At 38.7% G+C, this 26,486-nt stretch overlaps 1 protein-coding gene across 8 annotated transcripts in view; it reads left to right on the top strand.

Annotated features, from left to right (window-relative positions):
• The window catches only part of zfh2 (Zn finger homeodomain 2), a 370,513-nt gene that overhangs the window by 258,673 nt on the left and 85,354 nt on the right, over positions 1-26,486 (top strand). For 7 of the 8 annotated variants that reach the window (XM_076415461.1, XM_076415462.1, XM_076415460.1 and 4 more), the window contains 2 exons: positions 871-3,878; positions 12,912-16,152. In XM_076415461.1, coding sequence (XP_076271576.1) covers positions 871-3,878; positions 12,912-16,152 — 6,249 coding nt within the window. Of the gene's footprint in view, positions 1-870; positions 3,879-12,911; positions 16,153-25,298; positions 25,441-26,486 lie in introns of those variants that run through there. The other variant, XM_076415466.1, reaches the window with a different exon arrangement.

Here is a 26,486-nt window from a genome sequence, read left to right as displayed (position 1 = left end):
AAACTCAATGAAGTAATCTTGATAACTCGTAGCCCCGATTTTCGATCATTATGAGACATCTCCTTAGAAAACACGTTTTTTTTTTAAATAAAACTCAATGATGTTCATAAATCCTGAAAATTGGTATTTTTCTGAATTAAAAAAAAAGATTACAACTATTACACAAACACAATATTAGTTCAGAATTTATTAGCCTAATGATAATATTACTTTTGGTATAACCAGAAATAAATTCCATGCTGCCAGATTTCATTTTTTCCCTAAATTTCTCTGAAAGATCTGATGGTTTTAAAATAAAACATTTTAGATATTTAAATGAATAATCTTGGGTCTATGTTTTTACAAAGTTTGTGCATTTGTTATAATGTCACAGTACTGATTTTTGGTCTTATTTGTTATTATTAGCTGATACTAAGAAAAAAATTAGAGAGAGTTTAACTGATAATTGTTCAGGTGTTAACTGAAGATCTATAACTGGACGCCGACAAAAACATTTAGGAACACAATGTATTTCGAGAATCTACCTGCAGATTTACACCTGTCCGAACTCACAGCCTCTTGATAATTGCGGACCGAGACGTGATTTTTCAGTAAATTACCATAAAATACTAAAAACTCCGTTCCATTCATGCCGCTCGCTAAGAAAAAGTGCGAGAACGAGAACTAAACCCTTCGAGGTTTCTAATTACGTTCTTCACCCTCGGGTTCTTCTCTTGTCAGCCGTCGCTTTTGTTCCATTCCGACAATCGTCGTTCCCCCAGTCGAAATAATAGTACTAATCTGGTCGCCGTATTCTTCCGTGAATTTTTATTGTGTCGATCTAAAAGCCGAGATACGAGATCGGTCTAATTTCGAACGTTTTTGTTACAGATCGTCGGTGTACCGGCGGCAACTCGGACATGTTGCAGATGGAGACGCAAGGCCACGTGAAATCCGAAACGGGCGAAGCGGACGAGCCTAATCAGGTCGATTCCAACCCGGCCTCGCATTTATGCCCCTACTGCGACTACGCCAGCGACAGCGAGATGAGAATACAAGCCCATATGCTTGCCCAGCACGGTTCCAACAGCCAAACCGAACCGGCGCAGCAGGAACCAGTGCTGCACTGTCCGCTCTGCCAGGACGCGTCCAAGGATCGCGCCAGTTTAGAACGCCACGTGATGCAGATCCACTCAGTGAATAGCGAGGGTCTACAGCGTCTGCTGATGCTGGTAGACCAGAGCCATTGGCTCAACCAATCGAGAACATCCACTCCGAACAACACCAACGTCCCGAACCAGGTCTCGCCCACGTCCGTCTCCTCCAAGGACTCGTCCAAGTTGGAGAAGAGCGACAGCGGGTACCCGGAGGACAATCCGGAGCTGATGTCGTCGATGAGCGACGACAACAACGACGCGGAGAGCGAACGGTGCGGCAGCTGTTTGAAGACGTTCAAGAACATCGACGAGTTGTGTTTCCATCAGAACGAGACCGGACATCTGGAGATCAAGCAGACGCCGAGCGGTCCGGGCTATCTGTGCTGGAAGAAGGGATGTAACCAATTTTTTCCTACCGCTCACACGCTTCAGACACATTTCAAGGAGGTTCACGCGAAGAACTCCATCGCCAACATGTCAGTCAGCGAGAAGCACGTGTATAAGTATCGATGCAACCAGTGCTCGCTGGCCTTCAAGACCCTGGAGAAGTTACAGCTCCATTCCCAGTACCATATGATCAGGGACGCGACGAAATGCGTCCTGTGCGGCCGGAGTTTCCGGTCCTTGGTCGCCCTACACAAGCACGTGGAGAGCGTCCACTCCGAGCTCACCGACGAGGAGTTGAACGCCTACAAACAGAGCCTGATGAACAATCCGCTGTTATTAGCCGGTCTACAGGGTCAGATACTGGACAGTTCCACCAACGATATATTGAAAAAGGAGAGCATGAGGAGCGAGGAGAACGAAAGTACCGAATGCGACGACAGCAAAGAGCTCAGCCAGTCTCTAGAGGAGAGTATACAGAACGACGGCGAAAACTCCGACGACAGCATCATATACAAGGACCAGCAGTTCCTCGAGGACTACCTCAACAGTCAGGCGATGGCCGAGGACAGTTACAACGACCCGATGAGGAAGTACAAATGCCACCGGTGTAGGGTGGCGTTCACCAGACAGAGCTACTTGACGGCGCACAACAAGACCCTGCTGCATCGCAAGGGCGAGAAACTCAGCTACCCGATGGAGAAGTACCTGGACCCGAACAGACCTTACAAATGCGACGTTTGCAAGGAGAGCTTCACCCAGAAGAACATCTTGTTGGTTCATTACAACTCCGTCAGCCATCTGCACAAGCTGAAGAGGGCGATGCAGGAACAGTCGAATAACAACAACAACGCCCCGGCGTTGGGACTGACGCAGACCATGCCGATGACGCCGAAGAGCGCCGCCGTCGAGGAGGACGAGAAGAAGAAGTACCGCTGCAACATATGCAAGGTAGCGTACACGCAAGGCAGCACCCTGGATATACACATGAGGAGCGTGCTTCACCAGACGCGCGCCAGCAAGCTGCAAGATCTCGCCATGGCGGGCCAGATCGACCTGACGAAGCCTCTGATCGAACAGCCGGACGCCGGCCAATCTCCGAAACAAACATCGCCCTCGCCGGGCGCCGGGGAGGGGCCGAAACAACCCTGCCCCACCCCTCCGTTACCGTCGTCGGGCGGTGGTATCTCAGGTAGTCAGGGGTTGAGTTGTCCTAAATGCGCCGCTACGTTCGTCAGCACCGATCAGTTGACGACTCACCAGCTATACTGCCTGTTCGCCGCGCCGATGGCGATATTTCACGCGGAAGACCCGGACCAGGATCCGGCCGTTCGCGTCATGTCGCAGAACAAGAAAGGCTCGCCGATCTACAAGCACCTCCTCGAGGGCTACGGGTTCGATTTAGTGATGCAATACAACGAGAGTCACCAGAGACGACAGAGACAGGCCGAGAAAGAGAAGGCGGAGGCCGAGGAGAAGCTGAAGGAGCAGGCGGCGGCGGCCGCCGCGGCCGCCACCACCGCCGCCGAGGACGGCGTCGCGCGTATGTCGACCCAGAATACCGCCGACGTGCACGAGATCAAGGACGAACCCGCCGCGACGTTGGAAACCGATAAGACTTGTGACGAAGACGCGGTCAGTTTACCGGAAGTGAGCAAATCGACGTGCCAGACGTGCAATAAAGAGTTCTCTAGTGTGTGGGTGTTGAAGAGCCATTGCGAGGAAGTGCACAAGGATCTGGTGCCATTGGAATACCTAGAGAAGTACGCTCAGAAGCTGAAGAGCGAGATCGAGAAGAAGACGGTGGTGGTTACGGCGGCCACGAGCTCGACCACTAACACCATGTGCAGGGTCACCACTCCCACGACACACACCGGCGATCTGCCTAATCCCGACGCGGAATCCACGCCCGACAAGGACCCGGACGAGTCGAAGGAGACCCTGCACGTCAAGCTCAACCTGCAGACGCCTCCTGAGGCGACGTCCACCGCGCCCAGCACGCCGACCAGCAGCACCACGCCGGCTAGTTCCACGGATTCAATATCGGCGAACCTGCAGGCGATGCTTGCTCAAACATTAGCCCAGAATCCAATGGCCCTGGCCCAGCAGATGTCCGAGATGCAGGCCGCGCTCAGCGTCATGCACCTGCAACAGATGAACTTCAATCCAGTGGTGCAAATGATGGGAATGGGAATGGGACATCTGGGACTAAATGCTCTAGCGGCCATGAACCTGCAACCGCCACTAGTACCGCTGATGATGCCACCCCCACCGTTTGACCCTATGACACAATTTGGTCCGCAGGATCAGCAGGCCATGTTGGCTAAGCAACAAGCTGCCATCATGCAGCAACAAGCGGTAAGTACCATTTTATTTGTTTATTTATTTGTTTTTTTTTGTTTTAATCGCCGGTTATGATGATGATGTTTTTAACTAATATGTCTCGTAATTCTGATCTAAACAATTTCGAAAATCGTGTCTAACCTCTCCGGCAATGTTCGAATAGAGAACCCAGATGGGACCACACACGCCAAGAAAGTGTCACAAACGAAATTCCGAATTCTCCGTTTCGTAACTAACTAGAACGCTTAATATTCAATTATTATTTAAATTTGTTGTTCTCGAGAGAGAGGGAGAGAGAAGGCCATAGATCACGCATTGAGATGACGGTGTTAATATGTTATTTAAATATATTAATGATACTCCATGGTGCCAAAATAGGTTTTCGAATTCTATCTAGAGGCGTAAATTTTACATATTTTTCTCAAGTGAAATTAAACAAAGAAAACATATTTCTGAATAGTGCATAAAAAAACACTTTTTTCGCAAAATAACAACTCTTCGGCAACGCAAGACATTATTTACCATTTTTAATATTATTATATGATAAAGGGAGTTATTCTAGTGTAGCTATAACTATTTTTATTAGATTTCCATATCTTACTAGATATTTATTAATGTTTAAGAGATAAGAAAACAAAAGTGAAACATACTTTTCCCGACAACTATTCGAAAAACTAGATTTTATCTTATAATTAAGCCATTTTTTAAATAGTTAAGAAGTGTAATTTAGAAAAAAAAACAAATATTTTTATTATGTATTTCTTTTAAATATACATTTCAATTGAAATTGTTCAAATAATATATAAAAAAGAGTGAAACAATTTCGAAAGAACCACACGTATCTCCCCATTTTTTCCAATACTTATGCGTTTTTTTTTAAATAGTAAAATATTTTTACAATAGATGTATATATAAAAGCTTCCAGACGTTTAAAGCTTCATTTTTTTTATTTCCGAAATTAAATTGAATTTTTGAAAACCTTTTTAAGGACGTATTATACGACTCAAAAGATTAACCTTCGAAAGCATATTTAAAAAAAGTCGATTTTTTCAAATTTCTAGGCTAGGATAACTCGAGAACCTCGCCGGCCCGTTCCTTTCTTCCCCACTCGCAGTCCGAAACATTTGTCGATGTGTTCAGTTAACAAAAGCATGTACGCGAAAGCAAGGCGTTCGTCTTAGCTTGTTAGAGACACCTACTGTCGTTGTAGTTAACAGATACATTTAAATAAAATTTGAATTTTAAAATATTCTCAAGGCTCGAGATGTGGAAAGAACAAATATTTGGTGCAAACGTTGACCGTTTTTCTTGCCTTGTTGTGATCTCATTTCGATACTATGGGTTTTTATGGCTTGTTCGGACCAGGTAGACGGTGTTTTGTTTAATTTTATGAAACAATCTTATCTTTATTGTCCGTATACGTTTATTACCCCGGGGGTTTATTGTTTCCTCGATGACTAGAGGCCGGTCAACAATTTTTTTTATAGCTTAATTGATATTTCGAAACGAAACATTTCCGCTCATTAAGAAGTTTTTCTTTTCGAGAAGTTTCTTTCCGAGAATTTTTCAATAGTATTTACCTACCTTACCAGTAGGATTAGATGTAATTAACGTTAGAGAAACAACAATTGCGGTATAAAACTGGATCAGTCGCAAATTTCTATTACTTGTAATCGGGACTAGATATAATTAAGAGTTCTTCGAAGAATTAGCAGAAAAGCCACAATTAGACTCTCATAACTCATAAAATTATTAAAATTTACAGTACAGTTACTGGATATTATTATTTCAGTTTTTAGTACATAATTACATAATTTTTAGTACAAAAGCTTAAGGGTTCTGAAAAATATTTTAATTATTTCATATATTTAATTATAACATTATTATTGCTTTCAACATAATATATATTCGTCTTCCACTTTTTCACTCCAAGTGTTCAAATTTATTTTCATTCTTATTTTTTATTTTTTTTTTCTGTGATTCATGGAACATGTTGTGTTTTTCTCTTTCACAGCTTAAGAAAGTATCAATCACCTCGTGTAAGAGCAAAAGAATTAGGTATTTACTTTGAATTTATACCAAGAATTTATATTTGACCAGATAAATGCAGTGTGGACCTTTCTCTATTTCTACCAAGTTAAGAAATAGTCTCGTCATTATTCTTGATCTAAATTCTAAATCCTTGATTTTCTATTTTTTCTATTCAATAATTAAACAATTAAAAGAAAAGGCTTTGTACTATCGTCTGGGTAAACAGTTTCATCAATTGATAAACACACCATGTAAGATCATCAAAGCATTCAAAAGCATTTATTGCATTTGTCTTTTACAATAATGTTGATAATTATCAGTAATAAAAAGGTTCCTATAATCCCTTTAATGATTTCTCTAATGTTTTTTTTTAATTAAGGGTAATCCCAAGTTTTAAATTTTTAATGGGGTATCAGAAATGACATTACAACTTATTTTAGCAAGCAAATTAAATTTTATTACGTTCCTAAAATACTAAAATGATGTAACCAATATTTATTTACAATTCTTCTTTTTTTAAATTGAACCTTTCGGAATGTTTGTCTTTATTATACGTATTATGTTAGTTTTGCTTCCATGTTGTTAACTAAGCCAGTAAATTTTTATAAAAATTAAATGTACTTGTACTGTAAAATGATGCAGTTTTCTTTGTTATTAGAAAATCTAGTTGCCATTCACTTGCTGACGTTGTTACAAAACGAAATATAAAAATTATAAACAATTTCGAACATTTTGTTCCGAATAGTGAACTATAGTGAATATTGATTAATTAATTAGTGATTAATAACGACAAATTCGGTAATTTCGGGCCTGAACACTGTTTAGGCGACCGTTGTCGACGAAACATTGAACGGGAACTAACAGTTATCGTGGCCAAGATGGAACCAAATATTAGTTAATAAAGAACGTCGAACAATGACGAAAAATGTGGCGTGTCGCTCGTCTGTACGCCCGATAATCAGGTCGTCTACGGCAACGATAATTACCTGAGGAGAAAAAAGTTTTTGTCCAAATAACAAAAGGACGACCGCTGATCGCTAGGTACCGTTAGATTTTCTTTAACAACATTAATTATCAACGTAGAAAACACGGTAAATAATAGATTTCGCCCGTCCGTTATTAAAAATAAATATGATTTTTTCTGGTCGTGTCTCCGTCGTTAACAATTATTACGAGCAGGACCTCGATTTAGAAGCTTAGAATAGCTTGAAACCCACTAATATCGATTCGTTATAAAACGAAGATCATTGGAACAAAACTGTTCAAGTTGTGAACACAACGAAATGGTAGAAATTATTTTGTAGTATAATTACTGATGGTTTTAACAGGGTATTGTCTAGGTACTTTAAGAAATTGTTATTTCTCTGTTTTGTGTAAAAGCTTTTTCCGGCCTTTATATCATTAACAGCAATGATCACTCCCATAGTTTTCACCTTCGGTCTTCTTACTATTTCTGATATGTTCTGTAATTAGACTGTTACTGCTGATGAAATATTTGTTTACCTTTTTGTACTCCCCATTCAGTTTTAGATACTGTTATATTTCGATTTATTTTACGTAAAATTCCATTATGGTTCTATTTCCTTTTTTTTGATATTTGAAGAAAAATATTAATGAGAATGGGTTGGTATGCTAAGTTGGGACGTGGTGAAATGAATACCGAAGACGGTGAACGCAGTGGACGTCCAAAAGAGGTTGTTACCGACGAAAACATTTAAAAAATGCACAAAATGATTTTGAATGACCGTAAATTGAAATTGATTGAAATAGCAGACACTCTAAAGATATCAACTGACCGTGTACATCATATCATTCACGAATATTTGGTGTGTGAGAAAGCTCTGTGCAAAGTGGGTGCCGCGTGAGCTCACTTTTGACCAAAAACAAAGACGAGTTAATGATTCGGAGCAGTGTTTGAACATGACCATGCGTAATAAACCCGAGTTTTTGGGTCGATATGTGACAGTGGATGAAACATGGCTCTATCATTTCACTCCGAAGTCCAATCGACCAAAACCAAAATATCCAAAACATAGAAAATTGTGACCTAACCAAATCCCGAGTGATAAATATTGATGGCATAGTCGTGTTAAATAAAATAATGATAAATGAAACTATTATTATTTTCTAAAAAATCGACATCAAAAATGGGATTGGAAGAAGAGGAACAATTATAAACAAACGCCAAGTCCTAGGCGATGACCGATGACAGAAATTCTTCACTGCAAGGCGTCAGAATACAGTGACAAGCCACGTCGAGTCCTTGACACCGTCCATCACTTTTTATTGATTTATAAAAATTCCGTCCGAACGGAATTCTGCGACAGTTTTACGAAATGACAACGGCGGGCCGCAGGTGTCCCGCCTGGGCTCATCAATGACTCGTTTTTCCCATATATCCCCACCGTCGTCGCGCCCATAATGAACGGCGACGAATTCATGTCACTTACTCTGATTACTCGTTGATAAAATTAGCATTCCCGTCCGGTACCGATCATAATGAATATTTAAAAATCAATAGAGACAAAATCTGGCAAACAGGCAGGTCATAAAAATGACCAAAAGCGCGCTGGTTCGAGGCGCGCGACCCGGCATACTAAAACGGTGGCAATGAGTCATCGATTTAAAAAAGTAAGATACTAGGGATCGTTGTTCCCACCTCCTTTTCTCCACTGCGTGAAAAATCCGCCGCTATTAATCTCTATATATATTATCCTATGGAACATCGTGTTAAAGGAAAAGAATGATGTTTTCAACGAATTGACGTCGTTGTTGCTCACCCATCGTCCTCCGGGTCCCTTGGCTTGGAGAAACTATTAATTATAATAATTTATATGCACAAACGACGACGAGGCTGATGACGGAAAAAAGAACGAAAATAATCGCGCCGTATATTGAGAACAAGATAATTACTGGACGAATCGTCTGGATTATTACCTGAACTTTCTATGCTCGTTAGAACACCTAATAACAATACGTTCTTATTATAATATCGCAGACCATGCCCCGGGAATGAAAATAACACGCTTAGTTACCATACTTGTCGAGGACGAATTTATTATCATAGTAGCGACAACCACGATTTTTGCGAAGTCGAAAAAATCAGTATTAATTACTTATTGATCAGTTACAATAACGTTTTATGACTTTCAACAACTTTGATTTCAATAATTGGACTCTATATACTTACGATAATTCGTAATTAATTAGTTAGATGTTTTAATTCGTCATTAATTATAATTACTATCTAATTTCTTTAATTGTAATTTGTAATTAATGATTATTCATTGCTATAAATATTATTTGATCAGTGAACGAAGTCTCTAGTTATAACTAGTAAAGAATCGTAATAATTACTTTTAATTAATAAATAGTTACTGTAATTTATAATTAATTACATTTAGTTGCTATAATTCGTCATTAATTGTAATTAATATTTGATTTCTTAGAGGAGTACGTTATAGGTACTGATTGTTGGTTATAATAACTTATTGAGATTGTGATTATCATTGGGACATTAATATTGATGATCTATCATTATTTTTAAGTGTAATTGTAATAAATAATGATTTATTGCTATCGAAATATGTAATTAAAACTAGTACGTCATCGAAATTTGGTAATAATTACTTTTAATTAACAAATAATTACCGTAATTCGTAATTAATTATAACTAATTGTTACAGTGAATTTAAGTCAGTACTTAATTTTTTTAGAAAATTCAGTAATTAATTAGATTAATTTTGGGGGATTAATATTTATGGTAATATTCAAGTACTTCGTGGGTCAAAAGCTGATTTCTTTTTCGGTTTTGATGTAACCTGGCTTCAACTGAAAATTTAAAATTATCTTAGCACCAGGTGTATTGACCAGACACTGACCCTCTCGATTGTCATCTGTTCCAATCGATGACGCGTGGTCTAGCTATGAATCACTTTCATTTTTGTAAAATATGAATCTATAATTTAAATGAGCTTCGAAAGACGTGTCCTGTAACAGATTTTGGGTTTAGACTTTTTGACCGTGTACAGGAAGATTAAAATAATTGCTAATTAATTCTAATTAGTACGTTATTATATCAGACAATCCAATGACTAGCGTTAATTGAGTGGTTACAATAAAATACGAAAACAATTCGAGAGAAAGAGAGAGGAAACGAACCAAATAGAACATAATTAAAATAAAACAGTATCTGCGGCTTTTTTAAGGCCGAGTTAATTATCTATAACAACGACACATTTCCTATAGAAACGCCAGCAATGATAATTATAGATCTGCGGTCAGTCTTCGGGCCAGGCATATTTCAGATGCCAAACGAAAAGCGTTCGAAGTGCTCCCAGCCAATACTAACGGAAAATATCGAGATTCCGTGTAATCGGTACCACCAGCCGCAGCGTTAATTTCGAAATTATATCGCGAAAGCTTTGTCTGAGAGGATCGTGCGGTCGGTATTCGCCCCGACCTCCGGTGTATCGAACTAACGGCGGGGCAACACTAACGCGTCGCTAAATAAACCAAAGACAACGATATTTTTCCGATAATTTTGTCTAAAACGATTGTGCAGTTGGTACCCACCCCGAACTATCATAATTGCATGGATATTTCTTTCTTGAAATATATTGGCCCGCGTCTAGAACGTTTTCGCAACCGCCAGACGCGCTAGCACATAATTCCATAAGTTTCCGGTCTCAAACTTGGCAATCATTTCTTCGTACCATCCAAATTTATTTCTCTGAAACATCTTCTGAAGGCATGTTTTCGTTTTAGTTAATATATGGTGCTATTACACTTAGTTTGGCTTGGTTTGAGCTTTTTTGTTGATAATCCTGAAATTCAGGGACCAGAAAAAGTAAAAGAACACTTCTTGTACATGTTGATCCAATAATGTTTAGCTTGAATAGTATTTGCCTTCATAGAAAACAATTAAGAAGAAAAACAATGAATAAAACTACCATAACTTACAATCTAATAATGTGAATAACATGATATTTTAACTATCATTCGAAGGAACATTTTTAAAAAAATGTGTAGTTGTACTGACCCCGATATTTGTCTCTTTAAATAAATCTCCCGATGTCCAAAACGCTTTACTGTTCATCGGACGCTGTACAAACTCAGAGACCGACTTATTTACCAGACTGATGTCATCCGGCTTAAGTCTTACCAAGAATAATAACATATCCAACATGAGCGAGCTGTTAATTCGTTTATAATCCTCGGCAGCCGCGACACTTTTTTTCTCGGTCTTTACTGAAACGATAACATCGTCAGTGTTTACTCATTATATATGATCAGTACAAATGAAGGTAAAAATATGGGTTTTTTTCTGAAGATTAGTTGGATTTGTTTAAAGAAAATAACTTCAATGAAACTAATACGAAGTCATTTGTTCTTCATTATTTAGTGTAGTTTCATCAGCTGATGCCGATATTAACATTATTTTATACAAAATTGGACTGTCATCGGGACAAATCCTTAAAGCTTCTTTTCTTTATTTATTTCTTCTACAACGCACATATATACTTATACATGTTTCCTCATTCCTTGACGTATTATAAATATATTTGCTTGATTTGTTTTAGCTTTTTATTTAAGGCGTTTTGTTTTATATTATCACAAATCTTATAATAGAGAATCGAAAAATGGTAAAAGATTTCAATGACTATCAATGGACAATAAGTTGTTCACGCTTCACACAAAAATTTCACTGTTATGTTTTTGATAATAAATATTTTAAAGTAAAGTGACACGCGTAAAAAAAACTAGTGTTAGTTAAAGACATCATCAGCAAGGTATATTTTAAGAAAACATTTTGGTTTAGAGAGACAAAATTTAGGTATTCTTATAAAATAAGTTTTAAAATAAAAAGGATACTAAATCTGAGGAGGTATTTTGATACCTCTACTCTAAAACAAGAATTTTTCCATGTTCTTTCTCTCAATGGAGTAGTTCAAGCATCTGCATGAGCTTTTGGACCAATTACCATTTCCCTGAGATTCATAATTATTTTATTAATATATAGTCTTCATTGAGATGCTTCAGTTTGGAACTTCAACGGTGTTTTTTTTTAAATATTCATTACTATTTTCTGTTACTGAGCTCAAACATAAGTAAGCTCTGAAAATAAATTCGTACATTGGCGTTATAAGTTTTAATACTTTGACACACCGAGTTGGATTCTGCATGAAACTTCTGGTATTTTTTCTAAACTATATCTCCGAAAATAATTGGAAATTTCGAAAAATCCTTTTAAGGACATTTTCTTGAAGTCTGAAATGTTCAAAGTATGTATACTAAAATACATTTTGGAGAAACTAGACGATGAAAACAAGAGTATTCTGATTATATTTCTGTTAAAGGGCCATTCAAAGCCTCATTTGAAACATTAGAGAGTCTGTATTACTTTCTGGCTTACTTGCGGTCCTTATTAGGTTCATCATTTTTAACATTTCGTTGAAAATATACACTGCTATAAAATTTGCTATTTTCATGGCGCTATTCAAACATGTATTTCTGTGACGATCAACTATTAGACGCATAATCTAATTTATCTTCTAGTATTTATATGAAGTTGTAGCAGCTATGAAATTAATTGGAATCTTAAAAACACTTTTTAGGGACTTGTTCTTAAAGGTTTGGGCTTTGTAAATATGTAAGAATCTAAACCAGGATAGCTCTTTATTAACTTTAGTTTTACCATTAGTTATCGGTAACTATATTGAGTTTGAATCAATATTTGAACCATTTCGTAATTGCCGCGTTTGTTCGAACATGGTTTTCCGTTGTGATAACGATCGCTAATTGATTTAAGGCCAATTTGTTACGATTTATTAGGACCCGGGGCGCGTTTATCTTCGGACTTATTAAAACACAAGTCGTAAATCTCCGGTCGACCGTCCGGCTTTTGTTTCCGTGGCGCGCGAGTCTTCCCATTAGCATGTCGAGACCGACGCCAATTAATCCCGCATCATTCTCCGCCACGACTAATCGCCATCTGTTTTTTCCTCTCGATTCCAGGTAGCCAACGCGGCGAATCAGAAACGCGCTCGTACTAGAATCACCGACGAACAACTGAAGATCCTGCGATCCCATTTCGACATCAACAACTCCCCGTCCGAGGAGCAGATCCACGAGATGGCCAACCAGAGCGGCCTGCCGCCGAAGGTGATCAAGCACTGGTTCCGGAACACGCTGTTCAAGGAACGGCAACGCAACAAGGACAGCCCGTATAACTTCAACAATCCACCGTCGACGACACTGAATCTGGAGGAGTACGAGAAGACTGGCGAGGCCAAGGTACTCCCGCTGAACCATTCGTCGGGCAGCAGCTCGGACGATACGAACAAGAGCAAGGACATGTCCTCCCCGGGACAGAATGTCTCGAATCCCGCGGAGATCAAGCAGGAGATTAAGGAAGAACCGGCGGACGAACCGCAGAAACCCAGTGACGTCATCGAGGATAAACCGCAGGGTTTGTTCAATCTGCCCGGTAATTTACAACCGCCGCAGAGTCCGGCGACTTCGGTCGCCTCCACCGAGAGCATGAACGCTAGTTCGCAACCTACCACACCCAATAATTTGACGTTGACATCGATCATCGCCTCTCAATTGGGAGACACGCTCACCACCAGCACGCCCACGCTGAACATGGCCTCGATGCAAGCCCACCACGGACTGTCGAACCCGATGCTGCCGCCCCCGAAACTCAGCCAACAGAACTTCCCCAACCCCAACAATCTCCAGGCGATGTTGCCGTTGACGCCCAGCCGATGTCTCAGCCCAAGCAGGGAATACTCGAACTCGGGCAGCCAGGGTTCCGGCGGATCGACCGGCAAGCGAGCGAACAGGACCCGCTTCACCGACTACCAGATCAAGGTGTTGCAGGAGTTCTTCGAGAACAACGCCTACCCCAAGGACGACGATCTGGAGTACCTGTCTAAACTGTTGAACCTCAGCCCGCGGGTGATCGTCGTGTGGTTCCAGAACGCCCGTCAGAAGGCCAGGAAGGTCTACGAGAACCAGCCCGCGGTCGATCCCGCACCTGGTATCGACGAAGCGGGCGCTAATCGCTTTCAGAGGACGCCCGGATTGAATTACCAGTGCAAGAAGTGCTTGTTGGTATTTCAGCGATACTACGAGCTGATACGGCACCAGAAGACGCATTGTTTCAAGGAGGAGGACGCGAAACGGAGCGCCCAGGCTCAGGCCGCCGCGGCGCAGATCGCCGCCGTGCTAAGTTCCGAAGATTCCAATTCAAGTACGACTGTGGAGCAGGGTCAGCAGCCGGTACAGACCCAGCCGCAAAACCTGATCGCCCAGCACGGCGGCGCGAGCCTGGAGAGTCCGGGCCAGCCGAACGCGCCCAGCACGCCGACTCCCGGCCAGAGCATGAGCAACTTCCCCGCGAGCTCGTCGCCGACGCCGTCCGACACCAAAGACGGCACGTTCCAGTGCGACAAGTGCAACCTGGTCTTCCCCCGGTTCGAGCTGTGGAGAGAGCACCAGCTCGTCCATCTCATGAACCCCAACCTGTTCCCGACCTACCCGCCGGACAGTCCATTCGGTATACTACAGCAACACGCTCAGCTTCAGCAGCTGAACGCCAACCTGGCTGGAGAATCGAAGATAATCAACAACCAACAGCAGAACGTGACGCAGTCGCAACCGCCTACGAACGTACCCCATCCCCTCATCAACATGCTGAACAACGTCACCGGCCAGAAACGCAAACCCGAGGAGTTCGGCGACGGGGAGAGCGACACCAGTGACCAACCCAAGGACAAACGACTGAGGACGACGATACTACCAGAACAACTCGACTATCTCTACCAGAAGTACCAGATCGAGAGCAACCCGTCGAGGAAGATGCTCGAGAACATAGCGCGCGAGGTGGGCCTGAAGAAGCGGGTCGTGCAAGTATGGTTCCAAAACACCAGGGCCAGGGAGAGGAAAGGACAGTTCCGCGCACACACCCAGGTCATCAATAAGAGGTGTCCCTTTTGTCCGGCCCTGTTCAAGGTCAAGAGCGCCCTCGAGTCGCACTTGACCACCAAGCATGCGGATCAGTGCGCCCGTGGCGAAATCAACATCGACGCCCTGCCCGACGAGGAGGTGAGTCTGGAGAGTTCCCCGAGTCTCTCTAGCGGGAACGACGGCAAATACCCGCCGCAGAACCCGAACCTGCTGCCGCCCCTGTTCCCCTCCCTCCATCCGGACATGGAATCGTCCCTGAAGAAGTATTACGAAGAAAGCATGAAACGCTACATCAACGAGCTGCAGCAGCACGCGTCTTCCTCCTCGTCGAATGGGGACAAGTGCGAGATCAAGGGCGAGAAGAGCGAGGGCGGCGAGATCCCCCTGGACCTGTCCAAGCCGGTGGATCTCTCGCGACCGATGAAGGTGTCTATGGAGCACGAGCGGAGCCTGTGCGATCCGGGTCCCCTGACCGACCTGAGCGAACGCTCGCTATGTGACGAGCGGAGCGACTCCATGTCCGAGACGACGGAATACATCGACGACGACAGTAATCCTACGTCGCCCGCCAGCAGTACCCAGAGCAACACGCAACGACAGCTGAACGCCTCGGGTGGATCTCAGGGCGGCACCAAACGTTTCCGCACCCAGATGAGTCCGGTGCAGGTCAAGATCATGAAGAGTCTGTTCGGCGACTACAAGACGCCCACCATGGCCGAGTGCGAGAGTCTGGGACGAGAGATCGGTCTTCCGAAACGGGTAGTGCAGGTATGGTTCCAGAACGCGCGCGCCAAGGAGAAGAAGAGCAAGATGGCTCTGCAGAAGGTCCTGGGGCAACCGGATTCGGACAATCCCACTCTGCCCGAAGACTGCAAGTTCTGTAACTTTAAATACTCCCACAAGTACTCTATACAAGACCACATCTTCGCCAAGAGTCACATAGCCAACGTGCGTATGCACCTGGAGGCGCAGGGTTCGAAGGAGACGTCGGAAGGGGGTGGCGGCGGTGGAGGCGGCGGCGAGTTCCAGGTGCCGCCGTTGCCGGGCGGCTCGGGATCGAGCAACGCGGAACCCCAACAGAACCAACAGGGTCAGGGCCAGATGACGAACAACGCCCACCTTCAGCTACTGCAGATGGCCGGCATGCAGATGACCGGCGGACCCAAAGCCCAGGAACAGGAGGAGAGTCCAGAGAGTTTGTTCCAGCAGATCTACGCCATGGGGAACAACGCGAACTTCGGCGTCCAGAACCAGTACGTGCACCATGCCATGTTCGGAGCGAACGGTGAGTTATTTCAATTTCTTTTTTAAATTATCTGGCATCTAATCGAGGATAAAGGGATAGCTGTTAATAGTATCGTAGATTTTCATACCCTTAAGAATATTTACCGAGCAAAATTTCGAAAAGACTATACACATTTTCTTTGAAATAGTTAAGATTGTTGATCCTCATTTCTAAATTAGTATTTACTATGAAAATAAAAGGTGTAAAATAACACTTTATCATTGTGATATTTTATTGTTACTATTTTACAAATATTTAGAACTAGGTACTTATCTAAGAGTACCCGTTGGTCATTTCTTGGTATCAACAATTTGCTGTGCGTGTTCCATTAAATATTCTTCATTATATTGCAGAAGACAAAATGGTTTGATTCTTTTGAGTCTACGTCCTGTTTTCGTGACCTCATATATTGTTGTAAAAACGTTGTAAAAACTTTTATATACTTTTTTTTAAGATATGTCAAAGAAGATAATAATTGCATCGTAGTTGATTCTAATTAATATGAAAATGGGTAGCTTGTGCTTTTTAATAGATTTGTAGATTTTCATAGACTTATTTCTGTCTGTTTTGTTTCATATGTTCAGTGTGTCTGTTTCGTTAAATATACTTAAGTTTAATTATAAAAATTTGGTTGAATCAAAACAACAGTTCAGTTATTGAACAAAGACTAAAATGGAAGTTTTCAAGGAGAGTTAACTGGAGATGATAGGGAAACAATATTGAGTGAAAGACGTTACGTAAATAAATATCTTCTCAACTTCTAACTGATGATTGGTCTATTTTGTGTTATAAGAAATCGCGTGTAGTGAAATATACAATTTAGTTAAAAAAAAACAAGCCAAAACCATTGTTGATAAGGAGAGTTAACTGAAGATAAAGAGCAAGCTATAATGAGTGAAATATTTGTATATAACTATATTTTTTAATTTCTAAATTATAATCTTTTGAGCTATATTAATTTGGTGAAGGACTTTAATAATGTTACATAACATTTGTAACATGATATATTGTTGAGTTTTAAAAAATGTCGTATAATTAAAATCAGAATTTTGTTGAGAAACAGAGACAAAGGAGAGTTTACTGGGAAGACAGAGCAGGATAATTATATTGGGTGAAATAATGTTACGCAAGTGTTTTTCTCAATTTCTGAACTGTGTTTAATATATTTTGAGTTCGGAATCATAATCAATATTTAGTTAAGAAACAAAGATTTTTTTAAGGCGAGTTAACTGGAGAAAGAGGGATAACTATATTGAATGAAATAATGTTATATGATAAAAAATAATTCCCAATTTATAAACTATGATTGATATGTTTTGAGTTCTAAAAAACGTATAATCAGAACTAGCAGTTAGTTAAGAAACAAAAGGCGAAACCGATGTTTATAAGGAGAGTCCGCTGGAGAGAAAGAGCAGGATAACGGACAACACTTAGAAAAAAACTGCTAAGCAGCGAACCAGTCTTCGCGATCGGAGCGTACAATAAATCGTTTTTAATAGACCCGGGGCCCATTTCGTCCAACAGAAAACAGCAATCTGGAATAATAAAAGCGCTGCAACGACACGGGAGCAGCGGCGGCAGCAGCCGGCAACGGCAGAATGAAGAGAACGACGGCGACGGGACAAACAAAAAAAAGAAGAGAAAAAAACGGATCGAGTTTGGTTCTGACTAGCGAGCACAATGTGCCGAGAGACTCCCAACGGTCTGAAAAAGGCCGAGAGCTATAAGCGACGAGGATGACAGCATCGGGCAGGCGTGGCCACGCCAAATGAATTCTACTTTTACAATAAGACAGACAGAAAATGCGTTTCTATAGCTACCGTGTTACGGGTGTTTCATTGGTGCAATTTTAGCGATCCTCCGTTGGCCTGATTGCTGCTGCTCGATCGACGGCTCGATCATTACCATCATTAATTACGCGACACATAAATCCTCAAATCATCATCCAAACAGAACAATTAGCATGGTTAACACTCGCTTCAGAGTGTTAAAAAACAACACGCACCGAAAAGAATCGATTTAAAATACAATAATATACGACCAGATGTCTTGGTATTGAACTATTTATTATTCCCAGCTTGATGGAAATTGAAAAATACCGACGAGAATTAGGAATTTTACTTACAATAATATTAAATTATTACTAAATCGTCCAAAGACAAAATGTTCCCAAAATAAAATTTCGCTCACAATATAGCATCTCAAAAAAACAGAGCAAATTTACTTACAATAATGTTATATCGTAAAGAAGTTGTTCTCTGTGAGGTGACCAACAATAATCACCAATCATGTTGATATTCAATAGTTGTTTGTTAAAAATTTATCCTTCTTCACTTACATCACCTAAGTTTCAGGGAAAGTCAAAATAGTCTCTTGTAGTGGACTTTGAGTCTTAAAGACAAGTTTTGAACTCGCATATAATATTAGTCGCAATAATTTTATAGTTAGGGGATTGTAGACTGACGAAAAGTTAGTCGTCACAACTTCTTCAAATGATAACCAAGCTTTTTTCTTTGTCGCCATCGTTGATTTGAACTTGAAATCGAAATCCTTCTTTCAGGTATCATTCTGATTATTTTTTTAACCAATTTTGGTCCCATTCCTTGCTGTGTCATTCATATATTATACTATATAAAATATGGATACTTTGTAAATCGTTTTTATTGGCCATGGAAGATTTTTTAAAAGTTATTGATATGTTATTACTATTCGTTGATGCCTAACTTACAATGTATCACTACAGTGACTTAAAATTAGCAAAACTTTTCAGTGTTTTTTCCATTTTGTGTATTTTACTACCCAACTACACGAGATCACATGATTTGGTTCTTTTGATTCTGCGCCCTAGTTCAGTGATGTCAAAGAGTAAAATTGGAATCAAGTATTTCCTCATGTTTTGTTACAAATCTCTTAATGTGCTTTATGAACCAAGTAACACGTAAACAACTTCTGGTCTCCACGCAGTACCCCATCATGAGCTTTATAGTTATTTTTATATAGAATTACGTTAAGATTTTATGAATTTCCTTCCTATGGACTGTATAAGTAACAAGCAATGAAGCATTATAAGATAACATGAATTTTAAACTTGTTTTTGATATTGAAATGTTGAAATGTGACCGGTTGGTGTGTGATGACTTTGTTTTATTATTATTTTCAGAATGAGTACTCCAAATTACAGAGGGTTTGGTTGAAACTATTGAAAAAGTTTTGTGATTACTGTCCTGTGTTATTATATGGATAAGAGTTGAAACTTTACACTGCATTTTTTCTAAAAATTTGCAACATTTAAAGTCTTTTTACAATTTTTATAATTTACAATCCTCTCTATTTAGTCAGGTATTTCACGAGCTAAAATGCATTAACTTATCTGACAGCCTCTCAATGATATCTTGTAAGGTCTTTAATAATTTATTAACTTCTGCACCTTAATCAAGAAGAATATATCATAAACGTATCTGCAATTTGCTGACTAAAGTTTTTGGATTACTGTTGTATACTCCACTGTTTTACTTTGTGGTGACCACTCAACGTGTTTTTTTTTGAAGAGAATTAAGTGGAAAGAAAGAGAAGATAGTGATATATACTGAGAGAATGTTACATAAGTCAAGTTTTTTTCTTGAACAATCTCGTGAAGTCAAAACCAGAATTTATTTACGAAAGATTGGTAAAAATAATCTTTATAAGCGGAGAAAAAGAGCAACATAACGTTACTATTTTTGTTAACAGTCTATTTTGGGTTCTAAAAAGAACTTCTCCACTTTACTGAGTTATATTCATTAAATTCGCTCGCTGGGGCTAAACACTTTTAATAGGGTGGTCTGAAGAATTCAAACCTGATTAAATTTGACCCGAAAAACAAAGAAAAAATGATCGAACGTATCCGGACTATATTTTTTCCTCCCTTCGTATGGGATTATCGGCGATAGTGATGCCGTGTCCGTTTTTATCTACCGGCGACCAACGTAGCCAATCAAAAACCGGATATATAGACAATGGAGGATTCTTATTCCGCGCGTCTTTCAATCCCACTTCGATGAATAATAAAGCAGGGTCTCGAGCGCCCTCTATTTTCCGAGGGATACTTAATTATGACGTTTCAACATGATAAATGGTCTCGGTCTCGATAAGGATATTGAGTTTTGGGCGATTGTTTTAGTTGCGCGAGGGGGGAGGGGTAACCTCCTTCCTTAATCAATCCCGAGTTTTCTCGGTTAATTTTCATTCGGCCTCCGTTGATGTAAGATATATATAGGGTCGGGCGAGGTAAAAACTGAACTGGTCTCCAACTCTGGCTACGTGGAGTCATCAAAAATTGATGGGGGCCTATGCGCCAGTAAAGGGAAAGAGGACGAGAACACGTACTGCATTAAGAATTCATAATACGAGATATACAATAGGGAGATGAAATATTAATCCATATTTCTTATTTCGTAGCGTATGCTATGGTTGGGAGATTGCCACTTGTTCGGATAAATTCCGACGTGGGCTACGTGGTAAGAGTCCTGCTTCATTGTTCTTGAATAAAAGTCTTCCAGGTCTTGGTGTTTTGTCGTCGGTTTAGTTTTTAAGGTTTAGAGTTAGGAGTCTCTCGAATGGTTTGATTATTATAGTTTTTTCATCTATTTTCTATATAGATGTACATGAAAGTTCAACATCAGCAAGTTTTCTAAGTGACGAGAGTTTATTGGCTTTTTTTTGACACGTAGAAATATATCTTGCACCTTTAATGTCTCTTTTCTCTTGCTTCTTGTGCAAATTTATATTCTTAATATATTCATTCCAGGTTTTCTTGAATCAATTATCTAGTATCAGTTAACCCTCACCAGTTCTAGTTTGTGTAGAGATGAAAACACTGTTATTTTACGTATACAAGGAGCGGTGATAAACCTAACAATACTGCCTTTTTTAAACTAAAAGATGGCTTAATTTTGAATATTTCTCACCATTTAAAATCGAACTAGTATATGATCCTTAGATTCCAGGATATATAAATTTGATGGAATGCAGAGTTGGTGGTCCTCTTTATCCATTGTACAAAAAACGAAACAAAATTAAGTCATGTACTTAAGTTTTAAGTACTGCTTATATTAATACGAAACAAATCACGTCACAAGATAATAGATCGGGGTAGTAAGCGAATATGCAAATAAATGAGAGGCATTCGCTTCTTCAGTGGGAGGTATCTGAATATACCTCGGCGTTTCGGTGGTGGAGACGGGAGAGTACACACCGACGAAATGAAGCCAATTAAATGAAGTCGTGCTCGCCATCCTCTTTGACTGAACAATAACTTACGGAGAGTGCGGTTTTAATCATTATTGGCACACATACGCGCTAACCATTGTGTTTTATGCTAATTGCTAAGGGGATATTTATAGCGACAACTTATTGGCAGTAAAATACACTGCCAATATAAGAGGCTGCTTGCTATCCATAAGCGATGTGGCGGTGACTTCTTGCACGATCGATGTTCTTCTGCGCTTACTTTAACGTTACGCGAATCAACGTTAACTCCCACTAAAACAACATTATAGCTCAAGTAATCCCACCTATTGTCGTTCTTTTTACCCTCCATCGAACCACGAAGATTTATGAGGGAGGACATAAAAAAAGAGACTCAACCGCCCTTGGCTCGTTTATATTTTAATGTATCGTTTTTTTCGGCTATCACTTATGACTCACGTGTGGTTAACGACAGTTTTTTTGTATCGTTTTATACCCTGTTCGGTAAAACGGGGACCTCGCGAGACGTCAATATTTTGTACCCAGATGTTCGATTTTTTCTAGGAAATATCCAGTATATTGTAGCTTTTAATCAGTTTAGATGATGAAAAGGGATAAAACAGTACAAAGAATTCTGTCTAATGATGTCCCAACCGTAAAAGTAACAAGTAGAAGTAGTTAAATTTATGAAGTCGTCGCAATATTGCCGCATCAACTCTGTAAGTTGTAATTAAGTTTGGCTTTGACGTTTTGACGTACAACAAAATTATAATCTGAATAATATAATTGAACAAAAATGTTATCAAATATAATTAATTAACATTATAGTTTACGTGTTCTAACTAATCATACGGTATTATGTCTCTTTTTTATTAGAATAAAATGGGAAAGTAAATATTGTCTGATTCTGAAAAAATCTTGATGACATGTGTCCAAAAAACATTGAATAGAATATATATATATATATATATTCTATATATATCTATATATCTATCTATCTATATATATATATATATATATATATATATATATATATATATATATATATATATATATATATATATATATATATATATATATATATATATATATATATATATATATATAGTTTCAGTCATATATAACAGTTAATTCAACAATAATATGGATTGAAATAAAATTGAGCAAAATTGACAGGACATATGAAATCATTTCAACAAAATAAATGGTTAATGATAAACAAAATATCAAAGGAGAGGGTATCTAATATATATAATTAAACTCTTTAATCCTTTCCTTTGCAATTATTTGAATTCTTATTAAAATATTTTAGTCCTTTATGTGTTTATAACGCAAGCAACATTGTATCAAGCAATGCTACTTGTTCCAAATTTTAATGGGGTTATGTGGGTTTTACATCACTACATAGTACAAAACAAAGTCGCCTTTTCTGTCCCTATATCCCTATGTGCGCTTAAATCTTTAAAACTACGCAACGGATTTTGATGCGGTTTCTTTCAATAGATAGAGTGATTCAAGAGGAAGGTTTATATGTATAATACATGCATAATATACTAAGGCAACATTGCTAATTTTAGAGGTTTCTAACGTGATGTCGTAAATTAACCTATTTTTTTAGTATTATTTAGCAATTAGCAAAAACGCTGCCTAACCCTACGAGTTAGATAAAATTAATGTACTACAGTATTGTACACCATAAAAAGGTCTACAAAAAAGTCCGCGATGGTATATGTTTATCTTTTAGGGATAACCCACATTAACCATTTTTATTGTTTACTTTTTACGTGAGAAAATAGCTTATTTACGAAGCTATTTTAAGCAATACGGCATTAATCCTTATCGAATTAAGTACCTTAAATACAGTGTGCAATTAATATAGATCAATATGGTTCCTTACAGCATGTAAATTAAACAAATATTTTCGGAGATATTACAAATTTAAAATTTGCGTTTAAAAATGTGTAATGTAATAAAAATTGTATGAATTTAGATATTTCAAAGATAGCAGGAAATCTTCATAGTAAGTATAGGGGAAGAGGAATTGTTTTACTCCAAATTTAATGCGTGCAGGCCAAGGGCAGTAATGAATGAACCAAAAATACTGGATCGATTTTAATCATGTTTTCATTGAGTGACATAGGCATATATATTTTATGCCCGTGCAAAGTCGGAGCTGGCCGCTATGTTTTTATATACAACGTTCATATTTTTTCTGTAGTGTATTTAATTTAGTATCAGCATCCCGTGCGAAGCCGGAGCGGGTCGCTAGTGAAATATAATTCGAACGTTCAAAATTATATTGAGGACTGATAATTGAACAAATACAATGAGGTCAAGTGTCTAATATGACTTCATGAAGAATTGACGAAGATTTTTTGACTATCCTTAATACACATAATTGGTAAATCTTGGGCAAACGTTTTTATTTTATATTCAATGATGTTTCATAAGTTGCGAGAATTCCTATCCGTATATCCGTAGAATTTAACTGATTTTTCGAATTGTACCTGAGATTCGTTCCAATTAACGAGCTTTTCGAACTTAAAAAGCATACGTGGCGTGGATTAAAGCCCGAAGCCGTGCGAGAGCATAGAAAAATTGTCCTTTTCTGGTCCCAAGAGATAACTGTTCCCCATTATGAGTCAGTCTGCGGAACACGTCAACCAAATATCGAAATTGTAATTGTTCCGAGGTTTTTGTGAGACGGGCACAGCTTCGGAAACGGTCCTCGGTTAATGAAAGAGAGCGCTCGTTGTTTGAGCGGCAACGGCTTTATTCGTACCTAATCCCGTCCAGGTGCAAGAGACGAGCGTTCGAATAACGTGGCCTTTTCTCGGGTATCTTTTCTACCTGGTATTCTTTATCAATATCTACCTCCGTAATGTAAACAAGAGCTTTGTTTGCCGCAATTTCGGACAAAACATAAGATGTCCGAACCGGTGGTACCCACGGCCGTACCGGCGCGCATCTATTTACTCGCGCAGAATGCAACATGGTTTCCACGAATTCTCGCTTTTGTTTCGTTGTTTAGGTAGGAACTTTCGGGGTAGAAATAGCTCGTTTGTACCGTAAGAATTACTTTTGCTATGACAATAGACGAGTTTCATTTGATTTGTCGCAGGTGGTTCAGATTTATTCATATGTTATTACGGTCGTATTGTATTGTTCGTATTTTATTTTAGTTTACAGGAAAAGAGTCAATTTTACGTCGTATTTCCTTGAATATCAATGTAACAAATGTATATGAAATAGATTTGGCATACTTTGTTCTCATATTTTTGCGCCATTTTGCGAAGCCTCTTGCTTCTTTTTCTTCATATTAATTGTACTTTTTGGTGTTAATAATATTTTATTCCCATATTTCTGTCGAACATATATTCATTGATATTGCATATATATTGTTTGGATCATTTGTTACCACATTTAGTTAAAGGAATCATGATTATCTGCTAAATAATGTAATATATATATATATATATATATATATATATATATATATATATATATATATATATATATATATATATATATATATATATATATATATATATATATATATATATATATATATAATGTATTTAATAATTTTTAATTTTATTGTTATTACTATTTTCGGTTTTCAAAAGGCATTTTTATTAATATTTCATGTTGACTAAAAATGATTTTTAATATTTGCCACTGTATATATATACCCGAACAAACACACACTTATCTATATTTTATATTAATACCATTCCATTTCTCCTGACGAATGAACGAAACTCCCCAACCCCACTCACCCCCCCCCTCCACACCCTGTGTAGCTATTTATTTTTTTAAATTTTAAATGTTTTTCTATTGTTTGACCATTTTATTTATTTATTTTAGTTAGATTTTTTTTTGTTGCTTTTTGTTTGAATTTTTTTTCGTTTTTATTTCAGGATAACTTTTTGTTCAAAATTCTGGCCCATATCTCCCCCCTGCGTCGAGACCCATGGCACCAGGACCGGCATAGATATATTGACATAATAGAGACAATTTCAAACCTATTTATTGTAGGATAGGTCGAGAATGTGTGCCTGTGTGTCCGTCTAGAAGCCACAGAGCACAATGTAAATGTGAAAAGGGTTTGAGGGGGTGAAACTGAGAGAGACCTCGCAACAGTAACAGCTTTATATAAGATAGTTTCTTCTTCTGTTCGTTTTTGTTTTTGTTGTACATAAGATATACGGATCTATTTTTTGGTTTGTTTATTTGTTTAATTATCAGAATCTCTCCGAAGTACCGCTTCTGTTATATGTTATGTAAAACCATAACTCGAATGAATATCGATAGTTGTAAATGAGAGAGATATAGATAGTTTGGGCAGAGGGTGACGAGACCTTTGCCCATTTCGATGCCTAAACCTTTAAAATGTGATATTAAGATTTATCTGGATTAAATGGATTTTCAATGATCTTGTACATACGCACACTATAGTTATACAATTTTAAAAAACGTATTGTTAAGTTCCTATATAGATGTATAAGGTATCGCATATATATATTTATATATAGGTTATACATACAAGGTGACAATTAAAATTAAGATCTGTATAGTGATAAATTATTTTTTTTCTTAAATAAAGAATTTTTATGTAAACTTGAGAATGTGTGTGTTTTTTTTTTCTCTGCGTAAATACTGAATGATGGGCTCAGTGGCAAATATTAAAAGATCGTCACATGAAAACTAAAATCTGCTTCCTCGAAGGGGGTACAGCATCAGGTAAAGATGTTCGATCTTTAAGTGCTTGCATGTATTGTGATTAAAAAACCAACTATCAAAGTTCTGCATTAACAACTGTTAAACTCGATGATTTTGACATAAAATAACAGTTTTCCATTTTGTATTATTGAGTTTTTCTGTGTATTCGGACGTTAAACCTCAAGTCTGCTACCGAAGCCCATCAAACACTTTCAGAATTGCAAGTCATATTGGACGAAAACTAGCTCAAATCTTTAGAGAATTTCAGACAGCTTCTTCTGATTACCACCTATTATACCATCTGCTGAAGAAGTTGCGATAATAGATAGACCAAAATGATAGAAAATATTTTGATTTATAGTAAAACAACTATCAGAATACAAGCA

The sequence above is a fragment of the Rhynchophorus ferrugineus genome, unplaced genomic scaffold (assembly GCF_030347505.1).
Source record: "Rhynchophorus ferrugineus isolate W39M unplaced genomic scaffold, kcgeb_rfMv2 rfM10, whole genome shotgun sequence".
NCBI classification, from domain to species: domain Eukaryota; kingdom Metazoa; phylum Arthropoda; class Insecta; order Coleoptera; family Curculionidae; genus Rhynchophorus; species Rhynchophorus ferrugineus.
The sequence above is the reverse complement of the archived record's forward strand: the minus strand, read 5'-3'. Positions and strand labels throughout refer to the sequence as shown.